Source organism: Echeneis naucrates, chromosome 13 (assembly GCF_900963305.1).
Source record: "Echeneis naucrates chromosome 13, fEcheNa1.1, whole genome shotgun sequence".
In the NCBI taxonomy this organism is placed as follows: Eukaryota; Metazoa; Chordata; class Actinopteri; order Carangiformes; family Echeneidae; genus Echeneis; species Echeneis naucrates.
The window spans coordinates 11,421,715-11,447,280 of NC_042523.1; the positions used below are offsets into that span (position 1 = coordinate 11,421,715).

Sequence of the window (25,566 nt, forward strand, 5' to 3'; positions counted from 1 at the left end):
GACGTTTGTGTATTGTGATAACAACCTTTCAAAGTAAAGACATGACTGGAATAAAGGTCACAAGCAAACCAACTTTACTTCTGTGTATTTGCACAAGTGTGTGTTGGTTCTGGCCCCCACTGTGCCTCCATTCCTCAAGATATTTTTGACCCTTGGCTTCAAGATTTGGCCCCATTTTTTTTGCTGTTACGACCTGGCACCTCTCGCCTATGCATCCTGAATAATTCGACGTGGCTCAGTCTTTTACCCCCAAACCTCTTGAATTATTATTTTTCTTATTCAACAGTTTGCATCTCCAGTTTCAGCATGGGAACAAGCCTATCCCTGTGCCAGGAAATGTGTTTGCTAGTTCATTGCGGCATGGGGTATATTTACTAGTCGGTAGCTTGGGAGCGGCTATAAAGATATTGCATTTTCATTTGTTTGCATCTTGCTTTTCACACCTTAGCCCCATCCACCCTCAATGCTTAAAGGTCCAATTATGGAGTAAAGAGTTTTGGCTCCAACAGCATTTAACTTTTTTTTCCCCACTCAATGGAAATTACTATATTAAACCTCCCTATATTACTAATACGCCCCCCGAGTTAGCAATATTGTATGAGTGAAACACACTGTAGGACTAAATAATTTATTTATTTTCTTTAAAGGTCATCATAAAAGTAAAATAGGTAAATTATAATCCTGCTGAGCTATTTCGACTTTGATGGATAACACACACACATGTGAACACATACCCATAAAAAAATACATTAATTAAGTCAAGCCTGTGCTGCCAAGACATTTTTTGTGCTCACATTGTTATGCAGTGAGCAGTTTAAGTAGAATTGAAAGATGGCTTCTCCTTTTGAGTCTATCTACCAACATTTAACAGCCTGCAGCTTCTTTAACATTTCATTATGCATGTATATTAATGTAGAATCCTTTTACTAAAACAGAGCAGACACACACACCATGTATGACAAATCGCCTGTGGTCTGTGTGTTATTTAAAGATTTATTTTGAATGGAAAAAAAAGCTCTTCAAGATGATTATGAGTCATTATTATAAAGTATCTAAATAGAGGCAACTGAGGTATATCTGTCTTTCTACAGGTGGAGTGTATGAGAGAAAGAGAGGGAGAGGGAGAGAGAGAGAGAGAGAGAGAGGCAAAAAGAAAAGAAGCCTGAGGGAGTGAGTGACACGGAAAGAGATAACAAAGCTTGTACAAACAACAAGAACAAAACAAGGGGAAACAGCGATAAAGGCTGAACATGGACAGTGTTGTATAAAGCCTGAACCAGTGGTTGACATAATCATTCACTGCACTAATTTTTATATAAAAAGGCAAAGGCATTTTCCCCCTCACAGTTGGCATCCTAGGATACATTTTAACAGAGAAAATAAAGCCGTACAAAGTGGTGAATTGGAATCCACTGATTTCAGACAACCCTCCGAAAAGTTCAATAGTCTCTAGCAAAGAATCCCACAGCCCGCAGTTTCAGATGTCCGACACAAACGAAAGCTTCATTATATAATCATGTATCAACTGACTTAAGTTTCAGTTTGTAAAATAATCATTAACCAAAAAGAATAGAAAAATATCGCAACATCAAATTCAGTCATTACATTAGCTTTCTTAAAGAAATAATTTAACATTTTCTGAACTAGGTTCCTTCACCTAGTTTTTTATTTTTTTTTAGGTTTCCACTCTCATATCCATCAAGTATATTTTAAAACTACAAATATAACCACCAGCATCACAGCACATTGGTGTCAATTAACATGTTAGATTTTCTTTGCCCAATCCATTCAGCAATTTAAAAGTAAGGACACAAGGTCCTGGAGTTAAATGGGCATAAGTTGTTTACAACTTTAGAGGTGCTGGTAAGCATAGAATTTTTTTTTTTTTTTGAACACAGCATGGTTGCAGAGTTCAAGTCTTTAAGTCAAACTAAGATATCTGGCTGCTGGCTCTGGAGAGTAGGTGTTCTTTTAACGCCTGGCAAGAGAGTAAATAAACATATTTATGAATAAGAAACTTTCCATTCATGGATACATTTCCTTTTCCTTTGTTAGCTCATGAATATACATACACAGTCTCACGTAGCAGAACAACAGATCATGTAAGGCATACCCATTTTCTTGACAAGCAACAGGCAGCAATCGTAATGACTTAGAAAGACTGAAAAACAAATAGACTTTACATCCATACAGAAACACGCAGGAGGCTCAGTGAGCATAGAAAAAGGATCTGGTGTCTGTCGATTGTCAGTTCAATGTTTCATGACCAAATGTCATCTTAAAGGCAAAAACTTCATTTTGGTTTACTTGACATACTGCAAATGAACAGTAGCTGCCTGCCAACTGCAGTTAAGTCAACGACATTAAATACAGAGCGTTATTGTATAATATGTGATCACAGTTAACTACTTATTGATTTATTCAACAAAATAAATTCTGATTTTCTGTAAATAATTTACCTAATCTATTTCTATCTATTAACAAAGAGTACAATAAGGGTACATTGTAGAGTGTATCAGTGTGTAGTCCAGCTGAGATTTGGATAAAGGAATACAGCTCAGTCCCACATACAGTGCAGTGGTTCAGCCCTGTTACATGTGTGTGAGTACGCGTGGGTGCGTGGTGTAGTCATACGCCAGTGGGTTTAAACATATTTGTCTGTCTGCCACTCTCTTGCCAACTACTTGTAAATTATTTTGACTGAAACACACTCACAGACACACTCACATACACATTGGCAGACTCGCAAATTATGAGTAAAGATGAGAATAGACAGAAAAATAAACACAGAAGTGATTAGATCCAGTGAGTATTAGAATAATCAGGCTGATTGAAAGAAATACAGTATAAGAGTTGGAGAGAAGGTTCTCCGTCGGCCCACGAGGGTACAGTCCGATGATGTCCTCGGAGGAAGTGCACACTGCAGCGTCAGTCCACCAGCCTTGGTCCATCCAGTAGGGAGCCAAGGGGAGCTGCCACTTCCCTGCAGTCACCCACGAGTACTCTAGCAGTCAGAGGGGAGAGGCTTCAAGGGGGACTTCCATCATGGACGTCCATGGATCACCATACGCGGCAGACGTTGTCAGGAACCATGTAGCTGCTCTTGTTGCAGCTGAATGCTTTGGCAAACTCTGGGAAATTCTGAAGGGAGCCCAGTACCCTGTGGCACACCCAGAGGAGAGGGTTTGTTGCTTGAGAAGATGATGTTGTATGTTGAAATATAGATCATACACCATTTTATGGGGAAGTACGGTTGGTTTGTATTTACCTGAATTTTCCTGGACTGTGTACATCTACTTTAATGGAATTAACAGCCTGCTCAGGTCTGTGTGTCCCACACCATACCTGAAAAGGACCCACAAACAATCATTAGGATAGCTTCCGACATTCTGTACTGTTTCCAGTTTATTCAGCTGTTAACCTGTTCATCGAGACAAAAAATGTTGCTTATCACATTGCCTAATCCAAGTTCCATCCATCCATCTTATCACTACTGTATCATATGCTTAGTCCATTAACATGCATCCTACCTGAGCAAAATTTAGGAAGAACAGTTGATCGTGGGAAAGGTCGATGCCAGGTAATGGTGGTTCCTCTCCATGTTCCTTCACGTAATTCCTGTAGGCCTACAGTCATGACATCAGACATATGTTAACCTCCTTTTACTAGAAAAATAAACATTTAAATAAACCATCGTTACTGGTCGTAAAACTAAAACCAAGGAAGCATTTCATATTTCAATTATGTTAGCTTAATGGGGCTGTTCCAATTAGTAAGTGTACTTTGTGAGGCTCCTAAAACCATCTCTGAGCATTTGCATATTTTAATTAAACTAACCTTTGTTGCAATGGTTGTCTTCATCAAATTGACAGATTTCTTTGGACACTATAAGTACCTTAAACACCATCTGACTGAGTCAACATTGTGATGCAGTGGGAGAGCTTCTGTGTTATGTTATGTGATGTTCCGTATGTCTGAGTGTGAGTGGTTGTTGGTCTCTGTCTATCTCTGTGTGTTGGCCCTGTGATGGACTGGTGACCTTTCCAGGGTGACCCCGCCCTCACCCAGTTTGAGCTGGGATTGGCTCCAGCACCCCCGTGACCCGCAAACAAATAAGCAGTTGAAGATGAATGGACCAATGAATAAAAGCCTTTTCACAATCTAAAATAATAATATTATCTTAAATTGCAATTTGTGAATACCTTTGAGGTGACCCATGTCACCTCTAATGAGATAATTGGCATTATCTTGTTCTTTATTGGTGTGTTTACATTAACTGGCAAAAAAAGACATGTCTATTAATGTGAGCAAGCATACAGTAACAAGATACACTGACTAAAATCTCTACTCTCACAGCTGTAAGGTCAAGTTTCCTCTTCTGTACTGAGACTCATTACCTGATATGCTTGCCGTATACCTCCGTTGTCAGCAATGTTTTCCCCAAGGGTGTTATTACCATTTAACTAGAAGAGGGACAAAGGGAAAGAGAACACAAATATTGGCTGGGAAAATGGACATGGATGAGCAACAAATCACAAGCTTCTTTGGACATGAGGGAAAAATAAAATCCCAAGGGATAAAAGAAGCTTTGTTCAAAGCAATAAGACAGAGGAGAGACAGAGACAGGGAGAGGAAAAGATATGTCAACACAAAAAAAATTAAAGACACCTGAAGCAGAGAAGCAATGAGGCTGCAAAACCGGAGGGAAGATAGAAAAATGAGAAACACATAGACTGGGAATGGTAACAGGGACACTAAAGACCCTCACTGAAAGAAATTAGGTTTTTAACCTTGTTACATGTCCATGTAGTGTTATTTTCATAGAATACAAGACATTTTGACATTGATTTCCATATTGATTTAAATAATAACTCACTGTCGGAGTTGTGAACCTCTACTGTGGAAGCACAGTAAACCAATGAATGTCTCATAAAAATTGATTCAAACAGAAAGGGATTCACATGGGAATGACTCAGAAAGCAATCTGTCAACTTTAAGAAATGAGAGGAGTGAAAAATAAATTAAAAAACTCAGTACTCAGTTCAGAGAGGTAGCAGTGGCATAACCATTAGCGCTATGTTTAAAGCAATAAATTCGAAAACAATAAATGGTTTAGGATAATAGCTGAGAAAATACGATAATTTCAGTGAAAACTTGTGACTCTCAAAGGACATACATTAAGTCCATTGGCCAGGTCCCAAGAGAAGTTTCCATATTGATCAACAATGCACTTGGACAGCTCCAGGAACCGCTCAGTGGAGTCCGGTGTCCACCAGTCCTTCAGATCACCGTCTTTATCATAGTTACGGCCTGAAAAAGAAGCCACATTCCCAGAACCTCAGCTGCTTGGATTTGACCCAGAAGAAAAATATTTTGATGCATCTTCAGTCCCAAACACATATTAGAGTCCTCAAATGCTGCATGTGATGCCAATAACATATTTCCATTGCATGTCATTCATCTCTATTATTTTGCTGCTTGGCTTGCAGATGTAGGCGTACAAATAAAAGAATCGTGACATCTTTTAAATTGACCATAATAACTTCATATAAATCAGTGAAAATGAGGGCAAGGGAAAATGATCTGAGGCGCCACACAAAAATGACATTTCAAAACACGTTTTTTTTTTTTTTTCTCTCTGAAGTGGTACCAGTTACAGAAAGGGATATATTTCTATGCAAAGAACAAAATAATCTGATGAAACTCCCTCTGGGAGGGAAAGAAAGTCACACTGTGGAAAAGGCATACCATTGTCATCAAAGCCATGTGTGATCTCATGACCGATTACCATGCCGATGCCACCATAGTTGAGGGACTTAGCCTGGCCTTTGCTGAAGAAAGGTGGCTGGAGGATACCCGCAGGAAACACTAACATTGGGGGGGGGTTGTCAAAAAAAAATTAAAATATTTATTTCTTACACTGTTTATACAATCAAGTATGTTGTATATTTGCAAATGAATGTTGGCAGATTCACATGTAAATACCTATTTGATTTTTGCTGGAAGAGTAGAAGGCGTTGACAACAGCAGCTCCAGTTACCCACCTGGAGAATTAAAGAATGGCAGCGTGAGGAAATTATATGGTGTAGCACAATTCAAATTTGGTGAAAGATATTAAATTTAACTTGGATTTAATAATAACCAGGCCAATATTAGCATTTCTGCTGTTCTTGGTGAAAGGCTGAACTCTATATTCGTGTGGGAGTCTGTGTGGGTGAGAGAGTGCACTGTGCTAAATGCGTCATTGTGTCACACCACTATTATCATAAGTGAATAAGACATTTATTATCTGTGAGTTAAATAACCCAAATTGTAACTTGCTACACATCTGGAGAAAGACTTTAAACTGAACATTGATTTAATTCTACCCCCATGGGGAATCTTACTCCTCTTTGTTGACTTTGACTCTGAGTTTCCGCAGGCGTTTCTTTTGTAGATACTCCAGGTTCTGTAGGATGTTTTCAAAGTACTCCTCTGCATTGTAGCTCAGCTAACACCAACACACAGCCAGGGAAGAGAAAGGATTAGCTGTGATTAGACCTATCAGCACTCGGTCATATATACTCCAGAAATACTCAGAGAAGCCAAGAATGCACTGATATTTTCAAAGGACAAATATGCCCCTGCTACGAGCACTCAGTATATTCTGTTATAGTAATTCAGGGAAAAAATATATATATATCTATTCAGACACTCACATCTTTGTACTCATTGTTAAGGTACTCATTATCCATGATGTTGTCAGAATAGCCGATTCGTTCCCGAATAGCTCGGGCCTATAGGAGGTAGAATGGAAAATATGAGAAAACCTTAGTCTCACATATTCTAAAGGACACAACACAATGCTCCTCAGTAGACTGAAAGTTCATTATAATCAATACCTTCTCCTCAGCTGCTTTCTTGGTCTCTGCATCCATCCAGGCCAGGTCATCTAGGTTGCTGATAAACACTTCCCTAATATCTTTAATCATCTCTTCCATCTAAGGGGTATGCACACACACACACACACACACACAAACAAACATGGAGAGGAAGTGAGCACCAAAAAATTTGTTTGATATATAACAATCGAATATGTACCATGAAACTGTCAGTCACTGTAAATCATCCATTGCGTGGGAGGTGTTTTTTCATGGGCTCCGCAGAGACAATCCTGTCAGAGAAGCATACAAAACAATCTTGCAACACATTGTGCAACAAGGCCAATAAAAATATACTTCTACCCAAGAGTAGGCCTCATCATTACATAGTCGCATATCGATGTTGAAGCTGAGGTTTATGGTCCTTCTGCGTAGGATTGAGATAAACCGGAGTAACCATCACCAGGAGAATAATAAGATTTTTGATTAACATGACATCAAATATTTGAATGTTTTTCAATAAAGAGGTAATGACATCACAGTTTGTGATTGACAATGACAACAGAAAGTGTAGCATGGAGAACTTTTTCCTACTTATTCACAAAAATCCATCTTGTTCCATTAAAATTCTAAATAGTGGATTCTGCTGATTGGCTTGCTAAAAAAAATTATAGCTACATTATTGATATTTTTGCTGATTAACACACATTAAAAATTGTAATTAACTTATAAATACATTCAGCTTTTCTTTGGACTTACATTTTCAGTAAGAAAAATTATCCTTAACATTATACATCTAAATAATAGAACAGGTTATTGAGCAAAATGTTTGACCACATATTCAACAAACAAGTCATGCTATCCTTATTCAGCAAATAAAGGAGTGAAACTGAACAAACATTTCTATGTTAGCGTACTCATATTCACAAAACATACGGCCAAAAATGCCCCAAAATTTTCTTTTTATATGCAAATTCACACAGTAAGGTGGTCCAAAATCCACATCAAAAGCTCTGTTTTCTGTGGGAACCTGTGGACTAAGTTCAATGTTTTTATAATGTATTGCTCTCGAGTTACAGCCCTGAAAAGAATGTGCCTTCACACAGAGACAGACTGACTGACGCCACTAGAGATGGCATAATTTTGTACCATGGTCTATGAACAAGAAAAAGGCCACAAACAAAACCAGCACTTGATTAGAATAATCCACAAAAAGTTCACAAACTGAATATACAACGGGGAAAAATTACAAACTGTGGTGACAGTGTACGTCAGCCTTGTTGAGCTTCCTCACCAAAATTGTCCTCTGGGACCACAGTGAACTGACAGAGGCATTCAAGTGTCTCATTCCCTTCAGCAGACCTCTCTAACACGCTGCATGGCCACTTGGACAGCATGCAAACGTGTACACATGTTGCATATAGCATGTGTGCATGTTTGTGCATGTAAGCTGTGCATCCATAGATTGTTTTGTGGCTGCGCCGATGTTGGTCTGTTTACATGTGAAATCCTTTTACCTATTTTAAATGCAGGGTTATCTACAATTCCCTTAATAGCATGTTTCATATTAGGTACATGATACCATTGCTGTTTAGTTAAATTAAATTCAGCTGGTTTCAGTTAAATTATTGAAATAGTAATGTTTTCAAGAAAGTGAATCAGTCTCATTATACATAATAAAGTAAATTATTATTATAAAAATATTGATATTGGTTTTGTTTATAATGTCTGATCATTACTGCAAGTCTGAAACTACAGCATTTCGATGTTTGAGCTTTATATTGGAGCTTTTGGAGAAACTTTTAGACTTTTTGATGCAGTTATAGTGCACTAATAACCTTAACTGAGATTTATCTGAGAGTCTTGATATGTGAGCTGTGAAGGATGTTCGCCCGATTCAGCTCTGTTCAGCACCTTTATACACATTTACGTACAGCCATGTATTCTAGGAAAGACATGTTGGCGTGTTCTTGCATGCTCAAAGGAGTTCTTTTCACATTTACAAACGCACACACACAGAGACATATTTGCACATTACGTTATGGGAGAGCCACAAACTCAAGTTACAGAAAATTACAGAGATTAAAAGTGTGTGAGAGACTCAGCAGCGTGACAGATGTATGGAGTCTCACACACACACTGTGACTCACGTCCACACTGTCATGTGCCAACTTGTGCACGTGCACACACACCCACACAGACATGAGATTTACGGAGTAGGTGGTGTGGGCAAGATAACAAGGACACCTTGTTCAGCTACTTTCAAAGGCTGCAAGCAAAAAATAAATACAGTACTGTGGTGAAGACACAAAGGCGACAAAAACATAGGTGAGAGACAAAAATACATCCAGTGGGATATGCCTGAAACATGTTATCACACACTTTCAGAGTGTGTGATAACGTGTCCTGCAGATTCACACAATATAATATCATGTATTACGCAAATGTACTTTGCCTTATAATCCATCTTGATTGAATCAGTAAATGTTTTTGTTTAATCTATTCTACAAATTTGAAGTATAATCCGACCTCTACTGACCAGTTCCTTGCTTTTTTCAGAGAAGGCTTCCTGCACGTACAGTCGTCCAACAGCGTTGTCCATGTTGCTGTTGACGTAAAGTGCACACTGTCGCCACACAGCTGCCTCTGATGTTGTACCAGACAGTGCCTTCAGGAAAAGTAATGTGGCACAGATCAGTTAGAAAGGGAGGATAAACCATTCAGCATATTGACAGCATATTGATTCTTTATTTGTACCTTCAATATGAATTAGCATTACATTTATGGATATAAGAAATAGGCCAGAAGGGAAATGTATTAAGTATTAAGAAGGCTTGGAATCGAAGGGGTTTGAAATGGTGAGAAAGAAAATGAATGGAGCTGAGTGGGGATGTGTCTGTGGATATGTTTAAATGTCCTATTGGATGAAATGCCATTAAATTTGAACATTCATTGTGATACATTCTACTGACTCCCGTGATACCTTTACTTTTATTGCCACTATGTAACTGACAGTTAATGTCTGAATAAATCGCCATGAAATTAGGACCATGCACCAGGACAGATTCATGTTCCATCTAAAATTACTTGTGTTAGCTTTAACCAACAGCTCCAACTTTGACTCCATCTGCAACTTTGGTTCAAAAAGACAGAAAAAACTGTAATTTCACATGGGTCGTATATTGGTGTCCCACTACAAATTACTTTTTTTGGTTCTAACACGTTCAGTGGCCGGGTCTGAGTGCTGTACCTTGCGGAAGGGTTTCCTCGTGTCCCTGTAAGACCTGCTCAGGCCCACCACCATGTTCATAACAAAACGCCACACCATGTAATTCTGCAGATCCCTGTGAGGAGAGGAATGATGCTCAGAATAAGATTCTTACTCAGAGATATCAGTAATGGGTAAGCTGTTGTTTTCATTCACATTTCATTGCACTTCCACCTTCACAACACAGACAGAACCTGGAAGCCTTACAAACACAGACACACACACAAACCTCTTGGTATATCTGGTCAAGATAAGGTTGAGTCTTCTGTAATAGTTGGGGGAGTAGTTTATGATCTTCTCTGTATCAGGAATGCTGATGTTGACTGTATCCATTATCTTAGCGGTGAAATAACTCCAGTTAAACGTCTTCAAGGTGGGTCCGAAAGCACAGAGGAGCAAAAATATTAGTAAGAGGAAGGTGAATGAAAAAGAGATAGCATATTCTGACAGAGAGAGTTTATTTTTACCCGTGATTCAACCTCAAGGGTGAAGTTGGCGTTAAGATCACCCAGTTCCATCTTATTGTAAAGCAGAACTGGATTGTTACGGTCCTCTGGAGTATCAGTTGCCTTGGAGAGAACAAGACAGGGGTTGGAAATCAAGAACGCTGTCAGAAAACAACTGCTGTTTGGTGCGTATTGGTACACATGCAGTGCTGGTCCGGCAGCAGAAAACATATTTGGAATCCCAGGAGGGGGCTTCAGGTCTGTAAATGTCAGGGCTCGAACAGTGTGACTGCCTTGTAAAAGCCAGCAGCTGAGTGGAGGCAAAGTGAAGCATGGCAGTGAGCAGAGCAGAGCAGCACAGACTGACAAACGTGTGACGACTGTGAAAACCTGTTGATGGCTGAGAGAAATGGCAGTGTAGGGATCGGGATGGTTAACAGCTTGTTTTACACAACAGATGCTCCAGACCGGAGCCACAAACACACAGAGAAGGGAGAGGCAAGGGCTACAAATGCAGGAGTGGAAGGTCAAACTGTCAGAAGTGGTTTGCTCACAAAATCCTCCTGCTGTTTGAAGCTGAGATAGAGCATAAGGGATGCAGTGCTGCTGGAAAAAAAGGTCTCCTTTCATTAGCTTTTCAAAGAACAAAAGAGCACTTCTTTTTATAAAACTACAGGAAGTTATTGCAAACTTGCAAGAAAGATGAGGAACTATTTAGATTTCTGGAATGTGAAATGCGAAAAAAGAAGTGTGAATGCACTCTTACGTTGGCAATGTCCCTCTCCAGGTCCACAATTCGTGTCACCTCCTCTTTGATTCTGGTTTCATTGATGGGGAGTCGACGGTCAGTGCGGATCAGCTTAGCCAGATCAATCATGAACTGCTCGTAGGCCCGACACGCCTGACAAACACACCCTCATTCATGATATTTGCATGTGGACTTTCACAGGAATGAAAGGAAGCTCACTGGTTTGAATTTAGCCAGTGACCAAAAACCAAAGGTGACAGCTTGCACTTAAGATACACATACTCTTAGCTGCCTCAAGCTAAGTGCTTTTAAGAACTGCCTTCTGCGTATCAATCAAGTGGCTTTGGTAAATTGTAAAGTAAAACCAGAGCAAAAGGATGTCTGCTTCTATCACACACATCTGGATTGCATTCAGACTCGACCAAATCTATTCTGTCTTGCCTCATTGATTTTAATCATCACTTAGTTCCGCAGAGAACATTTTTATTTATCTTACATTCACATGCACGCAAATACATGTAAGAGTCGAGATAAACAAAGTTCAGGTGCTGATGTTACGCTGATGCCCTCGTCAGTTTTTGGGCTTTGTGTTTCCTGGAAAAACTCCCAGGGATATAAAACAAAGACTTGGTGGCATTGAACCAAATGAACATATGGAGCTGTTTTCATTGTGCATTGGTTTAAAAGTTCTAAGTGTGCATGCATGTGCACTTGTGTGTGAACTTTGAGCTAACCTCTGCATAGGGTCCATTGCAGGCATAGTAATCTCTGGACAACAGGCCAAGGCTTGTCTGCTGGTCAAACTGTGAAAGACAAAAAAAAAAAACAACCCACATATAATCCAATGGAGTCAGATTTGAAGAGACTGGTGGGTGGTTATTTTCAGGTTGGATAGATGTGGAATATGAGCATCTGTATGGGAGTGGGTGTATGAACGAGAGAGAGAGAGAGAGAGAAGGGATTTGTAGCTGCAGTTGCACACCTACATGAATGATGTGTGAATTGGAGTCCCTGTCATCAGTGCCGACAAAAAAGTTAACCAAGAGCTGAGTTCCGTATTTCTCATTCAGTTTGGCAATGACATCTTCCAATCTCCATGTTTTACCTGAGGAGTGACGACAGAAGGAGAAGATATGAGATTGAAAGAAGTGACTGAGAAAGACATTAGCTGTGTCTAACAGCGGGGGCGGACTACCGTAGTTGGATTCCCAGTTGTCCACAGCTATGGGCCACTCAAACACATCAGGCAGCATGTCGAGCAACGGTGTGCCTCCTCTGAGCTCAATTAAACCTTAAGGGAGGTTTAAACACACAAAACAATTTCAGTAATGGGTATATTTATTTTGTACAAATTAAAATTAGGAAAAGTATTTTTAAAAAAAGAAAGAAGACTTGTTATTTATATATTGTACTTCTAACCAAGCATAATTAATCCCTGCAAATGTGGGCTCATTGAAGGAGTTTACTGATGAGATGTCAGACTTTTAAAAATGTATTTATTCGCATCATGTAAGGCTGTAAAGCTGACAGGTACTTTTTCCCATCTTTCTTCCATTTCTTACTTTCTTTTAAATTACATTTATTTATTTTTCTTCTTAATGCTAATAAGAAATACATTTTGGCATGAATATAAGTTGAAAGAGACCCAACTTTTGTTGACAGGAAGCAACATGTTCACTTTTGGATGACAGAAATTTACAAATAAGAGCAGGCTGTGGAGAAATCTATTGACTCACTCTCATTGGTGCAGGACTTGTAGAGGGTCTTTGCCTTGATGAGAGCTTCAGCTTCTCCCTCCACTGTTTTTTCAAGGGCACCTATAAACAGAGCAAAGACAGAGGGACATGTGGTGAAGTGGGCAGAGGGGAGGGGAAACAGGAAGTGGGTGTAAACCTGTAAACCTCAGGTACAATATGGAGCTTTTTCTGAGTTTTGTGGGTTCAAAATGCAATCCAGCTGATGCCCAGATCTATTTAAGCATCTTAATTAAGGCATGTTATCAAAATCCCTGTGTCAGAAAGCAACAGTGGAAAATGAAGTTACCATTTAAAATGTAGATAATTCAAAGCAGACAATATGGTATGAATGAAGAACAGAAAATGAAATATGCAGACAAACCTAGAGTGGGTAACAAACTATTCAAAACTGTTATTCACAACTAACAAAAATAAAGAAGTCACCCTGTTTGCAATTTAATTTCATTAAGTTCAATGTTCTTGTTTAAAGAAGCGACTGGAATATATACTCAAGAAATTTAACTTTTTCAAATGACAGCTATAATAAAATTAGTATATAATTTCATCATTATCTGAAGCATCTATGCTTATTTCTAGGGGTGTAATGATTAATCAATTCATCGATTAATCGATTTATTTTCTTGTGATCCAACTGCATCAATGTGTGCTAGGCAAATTGGAATGCTAATTTGGACGACATATATCGTTGAAAATCGTTTGAAATTGTAAAGAATCGATTTTCATTAATATTTGGAAACTGTACATTTGATTAAGCTCAAAACTAGTACTTCATGTCTAGTACTTCTTGTCATAGATGCAGAATGATGGCAGAAATGGAGGAGAGAATTAGTGAGTTAGAGTCGCGGCTCCGCACTTTAGCTAGCTAAGCTTATGCTAGTGTAGCTAGCTATAAAGCTGAGACCTGAGTTTGATTGTTGACGCTGGTAACCATGGTAACTAGCAGTCCGGGCTAATTTCGCACAGAGAAGAGTACCGACGGAGTAGCTGAAAACATGGACCGGCTTTATTCAAACATCACAACACAGGACTTCTCGGAGTTTCATCACACTGACTATAAAGCTTACAGCGACTACAGCTGGCGTTACTTCTCACACCATTCACCGGAGAGAGGGACAAACACACTTCTCTGCAAGCATATACACACCACACAACACAACACAACATGGCTACCTGCTGGCTACGTCACACGTTAGGGCCACCTGCTTAAAGGGGAATGCTCAGGTCACACTGCGCAGCGGCCATGAGACTCAGGACAGAAGACCCGGAGTCTGATCCCCTGAAGTGGAGCTGTGTGGATATTAACCAGCTGTTTTAGCACAATATCTCACGTGCCACAAGCCCCGCCCCCCTTGGTTACTGTTGGTATGATAGCCTGTTTTCTGTTGTCTGAAGTTCGATAGAAAAATGTCCAGCCAGCATCAGTCCGGTGATCAGAAAGGAAAAGAAAAGAGAGAAAGAAAATAAAGGGTTAACACATTTTCTCAACAAATATTTTTTAAAAAAGGTGGTGACGGCGAAGCTGGGACGAGAAACGTAGAACAAGGTAAGAAACAACGCAGGTAGCATGTACCGTAACTGGCCAGCTCTAATGTTTAAGTTGGCGTTATTTCCACACTTTCCGACAAAGGTATTGGTCGCAAATTTTAAAGAAGTACTCCACCGCTTCAGACACAACAGCACACACAAGGACCGGGACATTACTAGTTGTTATTGTTTTTTGTGTGTGTGTGCGCGTGCAGAAAGACAGACCTGTATTCAGCTGTGAGTGATGAGGAGTTGGACCGTGTTGTGTCCACAGAAGACACCCAAACACCGGCTACAAGCTAATGTGTGTTCCAGGTAATGATACATGTATATGTGTATATATATATATATATATATATATATATATATATATATATATATATATATATATATATATATATATATAATGTAGAATGAGCCAATCGTTACGGAGAAATAATCCAGAAATAATCCAGGTAGGATGAGTATTATACATAGTGTCCATATTCTTACCTGGAACACGCACAAAGCTGTGCGTGTCACAACGACAATTACAGTTAAAAACAACGAGCATGTTAGACTAGCGCAAAAGTAGCGAGTCACTGAGAGCATCAACAGAAATGTAGTTCAGCCCCAACAGATGAGGCTATTCTGTAATTTTAACACATTAGCATTGTGCCCACGTAGTTTAATGCTGCTGATGCTGTTGCATGGGTAAAGTAGTTATTTTTTATTTTATGGAACAATGATTTCTGCAGTAGAAAGCAGCACACGTGGTCTGAAAGGTTCACGAACCTCCGATGTAGCACATTTCAAGTAGATGGATTACATTTTTGTTTTTTGTTTTTTTTATCAATCAAAATGACTGTGAGAGGTTGGAACTCTGACTTGGCTTGGGACTGCCATTTTTGAAACCTCTTATTGGCTACTCATTTTTTAAAATGTAGTATAAAAATACATGAAAATGTAATTGCCCCTGTTATTTAGTTCATAATGATAACATTTCATTTTTAACCAACATGCTGAAAATTTCCCTGTCTTTCATTTCAGATATCTGGTCACCTTATCTTTACAGGACTGATTCCTCTGACTGACCGTGTCTGTCTCTGACCCATCTCCCTCGTCCCTGCCCCAGTAAAACTGACCAGCCTTCAGAACCTGACCTCTCCTGTTGTCTGCTCCCTGGTTCTCCTCTCCAGAGTGCCCAATCTGTTCAGAGCCTCCCAACCAGCGCTTGTACCAGGTCAGTGGCACCCAGCCTTTTTTTATTTCCAAACCCAGAACCCTCACAGAACGGATATAGCTAAGGCCTACCTCCTGGGACATCAGAGAGATTCAGCCGTGTTTGACTGTCAGTCCCACCCAGACACAGGAGTTTGATGAGGAGCAGTGTTAATTTGGACAGGCAATTTTTTTTTTTATTCTTATTTATAGTCTTTTGATGAAAATGCTATTTGGTTTTCATCATCTGAAATGCTTTGATTTTTGTCTAATTGTAGTCAATAAAATACCATTTTAGGCTGCCAAAATCTATGGATGAAAGAACACTCTGCTTGGCTTTCCTTCCAACTTGGCATCCAGTTTTTATTTGCTGACAGATATGTTAGTCACGATGGCTTAATTTTTTTTTTCTTCGTTTTTGTTATTTATTGACAACCATTTTGATGAAATCATTTTCGTGATGAAAGAATCATTGCCTGAAGAGTAAGGAGTTTATTGTTGAAGATGCATCACCAGGGCAAGAGTGGGTATCTGTCTCTGTTTGTTTGCTTGTAGACGCAATGACTCTCGTCTTATGGTGTGTTCCTGGCTGTGCTAATACAAACTCTAGTTGTACTGATGAGGTTTCAGCGACCAGTGGAAGGGTGACTTGCACCAGTAGATATAATAAGTGGCATGGTTGCCATCCCTCATTTTCCTACATTGTTTGTTTTCTTGTTGAGTGGCAGTGGCTGACAAAGTGTCAGTGGTTGTGCTATTCCAAGCTTCTGCTCTTTGTATTGCTGTGGTCTCATTGTAGCTGTCACAAAATGTCCTGCTTGCTGGTTCATGGCAATTGTTGTAAAAACACAATTAAACACTGGCTATTCATCAGTACCAGTGCAATTAATCTTTTCATTTAGGTGATTAAAATTATTTGGGTCACTTGTTACAGAGGTCAACACTGTCATATAAACTGCAAATTAGGAAACAAGCAGTGCATATTTAGGGCGTGAGCACTTGACAATGGGAGTGCCTTCTTAAATCTGAAGGATTCAAAGTTTTTCTTTCTGCCTAAACAGGAGCCTCTTAGGTGGCCTAAACATGCCCCAAACTCATTAATTTTGGTCAACATGTAAGATCTTGTGAAATATGTGATAATTTGCGCGTCGCAGAAGTGCATGTCGCAAAATAGCTCAATGATGCCTGCTTAAGAAAGGTTAGTGTCTTGTTACAGATTGAGGTAGACGAACGAAAATTGGCACGCATATGAATCGTGTCTAGACAAACAAAAATGCCCCAGGTTGTCCGACACCCTTACTCAAACAGGAAGTCTGCCATTTTGAATCTAAAGTTCCCCGTTTTGATGGCATTTTTGTCACTTCCATACCTCATACTTAAGTGAACTCCTCCAGGTGTTTAAATCTAAATAAACTCATATTCAATCAGTATCATCTGAAGACCTAGCAGATTAAGTAATCAGAAAGTAATCAGAATCCTTTCTGTCTGTTATACCAGCTGGGTGTGGCGTTGACATGAAACTCACCATGAAACAGGGAGTCATGCCGTGACGACGTGTATGCGTCAATACTGACTCAGAGCGTAGTGCTGGACACAGGAAGTCAGCATCATAACACAAACATTGCCCAATTTACATGAACTTTACGGGGTATGTTTTCTACCTCTTATAAGACAAGACATATAATTGGTCGGCATTCTGTAATGTCACATAGTGGTTGCTGATAACAGGAAGTCTTCATAACTCTAATATATTGTCCAATCGGCTGCAAATTTGGCATAGCTGATAAGACTCCATTGTATTCTACCACATAACGTATAACTGGTGGATGTTCTCTGCACCACGTAGGAGAAACTCATGAAACGTTGTATGCATGCCATCCTGGCAACACTTTTTGATACTGGCAGCACTCTCACACTCTCACAGGTGTGAGAGTGCCCATTCATTGCTGCCTGTAGTTTTAACTTAAATTCTTGTTGCATAAATTGGCATCTCAGCAGTAATCAAGCCAAAGTAAATGACCTCAGAGCAAAGCAGTCATAAAAATCAGGTGGAGGAAATAAAGTGGCTGCAAAGCTGAAGGTGTAGCATTTAAGGGCCAGACAAATAGAAAATTCAAGACCATTGCTTGCTTTATTGCCTGCTTTCATTGTGCCTTCAACACCTGTTGTGGTTATTAGGACACCAGTTAACTCTGCCTAGGGCTAGATAGCATTGCCAGGTAGACAGCTAATCAAAATGAGTGATAAGTGAAGGGGTGTAAACTTCAGCCAAACTGAGGGGGAAGACAATGGCATGAAAAACACACTTTTCCCTTACTGCCTCAAGGACCCAATTTGCATGTTATATATTAAAAGTTTAACCATTCCCCCTGGATCTGCTGTCGCTTTTTAGCAGCATCAAACATGAGGGTGAGCTTAAATGAATGTTCAGATAATCACTGTTCAATCTAACACCTGTGGTAATTTTTCAGTTTTTTAAGAAACACTGTGGTAAAGGCAAGACCATTCTGTGGGATAGTCTGAGCCCTCTGTCCTTTTTAAAAAATGAAAAAGGCCTCGCACCTTCTCAACAGGTATCAGGAGCTTTAGCTCAGCTTCAGCTCATTGTTTGACCTTCAGTATGCTACATTAAAATTTTAAGTAAAAATGTCTTTGCACTTTACACAACTTAACTACAAAGGCCTCCTGATGCATAAGGTTTATTGTATTAAACTTTTTGGTGCTCTTGGATAGCACTTGAGTCTTTTCAAAGGTAATTTTGGAAAGTGACTGTCCTGTGAAGGATTTGCAGCTCAAATCCTAAGTGAGCCACCACATCAATTTGGCTCGAGCCATTGCGATCTAATATTTCTTTTAGTTTAAAAAAAACGTTGACGTTACAATTAAATGTCAATAAATTTGACATCTAATTAAGTTAGCATGCGAACAAGTGAGCCCCAGATTATCTCATCTTGTGAAGCAACTTAGTGAGGAAGTGAAGTGAGTCAGTGTAGCATCCAGTCTACTCTCAGGCCAATGCGAGTAGCTGAGTAAGTAGTAACATGTAGGCAATAAGACTGTCTCTTTGATACATTTCTCTACTCTTTCATCAAGCTAAGCTATTTATGTTGCTGCTGAATAGTTGCTTTTCCTCTCCCTTGCATCCCCTGACCTCTCCTAACTAATCTTCTCTCTAGTATATACTACATCTTCCCTGGCTGTGCAAGCTGGCTGTGAAATTATCATCATCAGTCTCCAGACTGAGGAGATTTGGTTTCATGTCAACAAAAAGCTCTAGAACGAGATTAGATTTGTTCAGGCTAAGGCTAGCTCAGTGTCATGGTGAGGGCTGGAAATTGGGGTTGTGATTAGCCAAAGAGCTAAATCCAACAACGTGCACGCAGTGCACGCCATGACTGACAGGCACACAGAGAGGGCCAGTAAAAACAATTTTTAGATGGTGTACCAGCCCACTAATTCCAGAAGCCTCTGGTATTTTCAAAATGGAAAATATGACAGCAGGAAAAGGGTCATAAGGAGGAGGGCACAAGGAGTAATAGATAACCAACTTTCTGATAACATGCCGACTGTTTATTTCAAGGATAAATTCTTTCACTTTGGCACTTGAAGAGTGGCACATGGTTGACAGCCCTACACTGTCACACTAAGTAAAATAGAATAATCATTTTGTACAGTCAAAGAGCTTATAGTTGACAGAAAGTTTGACTCTGGTTTTGTATTCACAGTTTTTTCTCTATGTAAATTTATATTTGAAGGTTAAGTTTTACAAAAGCCAATGTATTTTCCATGGAAAAGGATTCATGATGTGTCTCACTGTTATTAAGCCAGCCCCATGAATAATGAATGATGTAGATCTCTAGTCTAAGTGCCTGTCATAAACTTCCTCTACATGCAAAATGTATGTTGTGGTTGGCATTGTAATTGCTACTGTTAATGGCAAGTTAGCAAACGAGCATAAATGAACTGTTACATTTGGATAAAAGCAGTTTGGATGTTTTTGAAGATCACTATCGCATACAAAAATTGTTTGGCTTAAGAAATCCATGCACATTTACATTCATATCACACATTATTGTGTGTCTGCGTGCTAGGTGTGGGATGAATTCATTATCATATTTATTTCAGCATTGTGGTATTGTATGATGTTTTTGTGTGTGTTTACACATTACACAAATTACTAAAGGGGTTTTGAAATGATGCAAATGCTCTCAGTGCCCTGACGTGATTGCTGGTCTTTGGTCAGCAATATTTTTATGTGTCACAAGGTTTGCTTTGTAACACTGAAGATTTGTGATGTAAATTATTATTATCAGCCATCTTAGCTTTTCATAATGCGTCTCTGCTCTGTGCTCACTAAGCTGCCAGCTGTTGATATCCACCATTTCAACGATCCTGTGTAAACTCTGCAAGCAATAGATGCTTCAGTGTAATGCATGTTTTGGTCACAATGACAGAATCAAGTTTAGCAGCTTCGCTTTTTAAATAATACCCAAACTTGGTTTCATCAAGCTGTCTATATGTGAGATTAGCACATATATATATATATATATATATATATATAAAACAAATTGTTTCTTTTTTCCCTATAGAAAGATAAGATTGTAATCCACTAAACAGCTCAAAAGATAAATTGCATTATATTGCCTAACTTTGCACACAACTTCAGAGGGTGGTCCTTCATGCATACAAGGAAGTGACAGAAACTGCCAACTTCAATGAGACATCATCCATGTCACAGTGAGATGGGATCACATGATAAAGATGAAAATAGGATTTTTATTTCGGCTTTTTTCATTTTCTGGATTTAACGAAAGATCACAATAAAGACTGGGGATTCATCTTTAGCCTATTTAAAATTTCTTGCATTAAATCCTTAATTTAATTTAGTGTAAATTATTATATGATGATAATTATAATTCAGTACTTTAACATTACTTTTTCCCATAATTTGCAACTGCTCATTGCTTTGAGGTTTTTTTTTTTTTTGAGTCTACTTTTCTTTTTTGGGTCTACTTTTCTTCACATTTTGCATGACTGCATTTCACTTCACCCTCTTTCTACCCTTTCATTTTTGTAATCCTTCCATTTTCTCATTACCGTGTGTGCACTATTTATGTGCTCATTTAATCTTAATGAAGTCCTGGGATAGGGACCCCTCACAGGGTGCTTCCTGCAAAAGGGCACAGATCATGTGTGTGTGATTGGATTACTGACTGCCTGGTGCTTATGTTTAACCACAGCAAAGGCTTACGCTATCACTAACCCTCTCTCTGTGTCTCCCCCTCAGCCCATGTGTGTATGCTTGGATTTATTTGAGAATGGATTTTGTGCCACCTTGTCAGAGACATAGCGTCAGTTTGAACCAAACCTCCCTGCATGATACAGAATCCAAATCATTCAGTTTGTCCTTTCCACATAGCCATTTTATCCTCAACTACCTCTCAGTCCACAAAGCCTTGTGGTGTTTTTAGATTTTAGATTAGATTAGATTGTGTTTGCTTTTCTCATTATGAAGCATATATTACATGAAAAAAGCTAAATACAGCCAAAACTGAAACTGCACTCAGTGGCAAGAAGACAGTTTCACTGCTCTTCCTCCAGCAGAGAACTGCAGCTTTGAATTTTGTTCCAACTCCAATGAAAAAGATTCTTCTCCTCAGGAATGGTACTTAAAGCAAAGTAGGAGCATATTAGCATAAAAATTAATAAAGTACTGGGCATAAAGTAAACCGTCAAGTTCTCTACCACACTGCTTTTATTTTGATAAACGGTGTGAAAAATTTGACACTTCTGGACTCAGTCACTTGTCCTACTTAATGACTATGGTGTCAGCTGCTATAGTGTTACCACAGTAGTATACCTGGTTACCCAGCTTAACAGTGTAGTCAATTAAGGTCAGTATCTGCTCAAAAATAGAGAGAAAACATTGATTTTAAAAGAGCTACAAATTTTTCAACTTGTGCTGCTATCAGACATCTATGTTGTGAAACAGTTCTGTCATTGAATCACAACACTACCTACTACTATGTGCACTGTAGAGCAGCCAAAAGGATTATTACCTTGGTGGAGCGCCAAACTCGTTCTTGTAAAAAAAAAAAAAATATTAATAGCACTGGCAAAAACATATTCAATTCATGATTTCTATTCAGTATGTTTTTATTGGACAAGAATGGTGGCATAAATATTCAAATGATTTTACTTGGCCACAAAACTCTAGCCCACTATCTTTGTTTGATATGTTTATGGGAAATACATTATTTATGGTGTTGTGCAACCGTGCTGACAAGAATTTGATAGTAGGGAGGTCAAAAAATTCTTCTTATTTGATATATGTTCTTTTTCAATTATTGTTATCACAGGAAAAACAGAGATGTTCCATCTTTTTGGAAATGTTTGTCATAGAGTGTTAACAGCCTGGAAAATATCTCATATTTGGGAAGTGTGTGTTGTTTTTTTTTTTTTCCCCCTTTATATCACAGCTATCTCACAGACATGCTTCAATGACCAAGGCAATGGCAAATGCTACAAGAAAAATAGGTATGTTTAATGCCACTGGCTCAAAAAAAACTAATGAGTGAGATTCAGGCCTGATTCAATGTAAGAAGCACCTGAGATAATCCAGAAAAGTAGCAGTGTCGGCTCACACGCATTAAAAGTCACATGCACACGCTGATGCACAGATAGATGTACGCACGTAGGGCTTAGCTTGGAGATGACTACCACATGCTGTTCCACATTTCCTGACCTATCCTCAAAGCTCCTCTCAATCCACCATCATCCTCTACAGAGTGCTGCCTCACTGCACCTCAAAGCCCCCCGACCCCCCCCCCCCCAATGTGTCTCCTTCATCTATCACTCTCCCTTTGTCTTTCATTTTCACTTCAACTTTCACAATTTTCTATTTGGATGAAAATCTTTTGTTTTTCATCTTTTTTTTTGTCCTGCTCTACTCCTCTCCCTGATAAAGATTTGTTTTCATTGAAGTACTCATGGCTATCTTGACCAATCACTGAGGTTAAGGAAAGAAAAAAGCACAAGTATGTGCACACATACTTGCACACAAAGTGTGATGCTTTGGTCCTAATCAGGGTACAAATCCTCATTAAGAACTGTATCCTTTTTACGGTCTTTTCAGCACCAGAAAACAACTAAAATTATTACAAGGCACTTATTCACGCATGCAGCCTTTTTTTTTTTTTATTTATTACTGTCACAGCCTAAAGCACTCCTAGTGTCCAGGTGTTTCCAGGCCCCTGCAGCTGTTGACAGGAAAAAGATCTGTCCATCAGCAGGTGATGTTATCCAAACAGGCGGTAGCAGCCAGCCGCAAGATCAGAGGTTACGTGTTTGATGTCACTTCCAGAGCAGAGATCATAACTTTTCTGAGGCCTCATGCTGCCGGCGTCTACACCTCAACACAAACTGGTCATTAAGAAGAATGCTGACCCAAGAGCTATGGGGTCTTAGTCGCTACTGTAAGTGCTCAAGACGGCAGAACCTGCAGACATGGCCTTAGTTGGGAGGATCAAGGATAAGCTCAAATAGACCACATTCTTATTCACTCTAAAACACACACAGACCTACACACAAATACTTATACAAAGTCAACCTGACCGTGTGTGTGTGCAGTACTGTCAGAGAGAGCGAAACTGCCTGACTGGAACCATACAGTCTTAGGGAATGAGCAACACTGGTGGTGCTGAGGGTTTTAGCTGTTGAGTGATTGGGAACAAATCTCTGCATGTCCCTTTCCTTTTATTGAAAACCAGAGCAATTAAGTTGAGGATTCCCAAAAATCAACATTTGGACTTCTTCCAGTTTTCATTATTTACAGAAGTGTTTTTTCCTTTCTCTCTCTCTCTTTTTTTTACAGTAAGACACCACATATCAAGTTGAAACCTGATAAATAACTCCATCACAGTAAAAAAATACATAAAAGAAAACCCAAGACAGCATCACTCATTGACACAGAATCATACCATGTATGTAATTGTACATAAAGTAACAAAATTCCTGAAATGAGCTCTTGTTGAGCAATGTTTCTTTTCCTCTTTCCCCCGTGTGTAACTTTTATGAGTCTTAAGGCTCCCATAGAAAGGAGAATGAGAACAGTGCAGGACAGAACAGGCTTGGCATTGTTATGAAGCTATGTACAACACTTAGAGGTTTATTTGCTATGCAACGCCTGCTGTGTGTTGGCAGAAGGCAGTATTTTTGAATCATACCTAATATCGCATTCAAGCCAATCACTGTCAAGAAATAAGAACCAGAATTCCAATAACATCTTTATAATTACATGACACAGAATGAAAAAAAGATGCACTTTCACCACTACCAGCAGCCTCTGAACAAAGGCTATAGAAATGAATACTGACTAAATCACAGGCAATCTCTAAATCCTAATAAATGTGATATTGATCTGTGAAGAAGAGTTTTTAGACGTAAAGTAAAGTAGGGATGACCAGATTTATCATAAGAGTAAGATTTATTTTTCAAAAAGATAAAAATAAAGTCTATCATTTCAACTGAATCAACTGATCTATCCATCACCGTTCAAGTTCATCTGAAAGAAAAATAATCTGCATGTCATTAATGGTTTTGACACAACAGAAGATGGCACCAAAAAAAAAAAAAGACACAACAAAGATACGGTGCTGTAAGCCAAGAGACTGCATGTTTCCCATTGAGATTGGACAGATAAAGTTCTCAAGGCTGGTGTAAATTATCCATGAGTCCCCAAGACAGCCTGCACTTTAAACCTTCGTTTTCCTGTCCTACTAAGGATCAATCTTTCTTACCCCTGTGAATCACTCAGTTTCTCCTGCAGTCAATCTGCACTGTCTTCATTAAAGTGGGAGTGACTGGCATATAAATTGTAAATTTATGGTAGATGAAGAGTTTCAGTTGTCCATGGAAACTTTGCACCTCTTAAAGATTTAGCACCAACTGCACAGGACTCAGCTGGCCTTCTCACACAAAACTTGAGTAGAAGTATCCCAGCTCCACACACACACACACACACACACACACAGCAAGGGTGAGAGCAAAAGATATCAACAAGCACACACACACACACACACACACACACACACACACACAGTCACAGTGTAACTCAGGTGAAACTCCCTGAAACACACGCTGGCACTTTTTTCTCACCAATGTGTTGAACGTAATATACACACACACATACTGATAGTGCCAGCTCTGTTGACAAATTCTCAGCTCACATGGTAAGCAGCACTAAAGCCAAACTCCACTGGCATCTGTGATATCTATGGAGCTTCAGTCCCTGAAGGAGAGTGCTCTTTAGCTCATGTTTTCCTGCAACTGAATCAAGCTGTTCTCAATTCTCTTACACAGCTGGCAGATTGAAAAAAAAAAAAAAACAAAAAAACAACAACTTTATGTTCCAATGTGTTTTACACCTCTTTATCACACTAAATATAGTAGGAACACACTGATGAAAACATCTTTCACAAATATCACATGCTGATCTTTCTGTGCGAGGATTTCTTTGTCTCTTTGTGTGTGGGTGTCTGACCTTTGAGGATAACCTCCAGTTCGTCTCGTAGGATGTCAAAGGTGCTGTATCGAGAGCTCGTCTCTGGAATGATGTTCTTTCTCAGCCAGCCTCCACAGGCATACTGGTAGAAGTTGTCGCAGGGGTCCACACTAGCATCCATGTTCTCGATGAGTCGAGACGCTGCACAGAGTGAGAAACAAGCTCTGAGACAGGGACAGAGTCTTTCCCTTAACAAACTAT

At 39.2% G+C, this 25,566-nt stretch overlaps 1 protein-coding gene across 1 annotated transcript in view; it reads right to left on the bottom strand.

The window, feature by feature from the left end:
• Positions 1–612: 612 nt before the first annotated feature.
• The window catches only part of LOC115053369 (neprilysin), a 32,148-nt gene continuing 7,194 nt past the window's right edge, over positions 613–25,566 (bottom strand). The window contains exons 4-23 of the mRNA XM_029518013.1: positions 25,345–25,506; positions 13,059–13,139; positions 12,518–12,613; positions 12,309–12,427; positions 12,057–12,125; positions 11,341–11,475; positions 10,596–10,697; positions 10,358–10,494; positions 10,111–10,204; positions 9,400–9,528; positions 6,882–6,980; positions 6,699–6,776; positions 6,387–6,490; positions 5,986–6,044; positions 5,749–5,868; positions 5,177–5,310; positions 4,398–4,463; positions 3,531–3,626; positions 3,269–3,345; positions 613–3,160 (exon numbers count right to left, since the gene is read on the bottom strand). Of these exons, the coding sequence (XP_029373873.1) occupies positions 3,061–3,160; positions 3,269–3,345; positions 3,531–3,626; positions 4,398–4,463; positions 5,177–5,310; positions 5,749–5,868; positions 5,986–6,044; positions 6,387–6,490; positions 6,699–6,776; positions 6,882–6,980; positions 9,400–9,528; positions 10,111–10,204; positions 10,358–10,494; positions 10,596–10,697; positions 11,341–11,475; positions 12,057–12,125; positions 12,309–12,427; positions 12,518–12,613; positions 13,059–13,139; positions 25,345–25,506 (2,057 nt within the window). The 3' untranslated portion in view covers positions 613–3,060. The remainder of the gene's footprint in view (positions 3,161–3,268; positions 3,346–3,530; positions 3,627–4,397; positions 4,464–5,176; positions 5,311–5,748; positions 5,869–5,985; positions 6,045–6,386; positions 6,491–6,698; positions 6,777–6,881; positions 6,981–9,399; positions 9,529–10,110; positions 10,205–10,357; positions 10,495–10,595; positions 10,698–11,340; positions 11,476–12,056; positions 12,126–12,308; positions 12,428–12,517; positions 12,614–13,058; positions 13,140–25,344; positions 25,507–25,566) is intronic.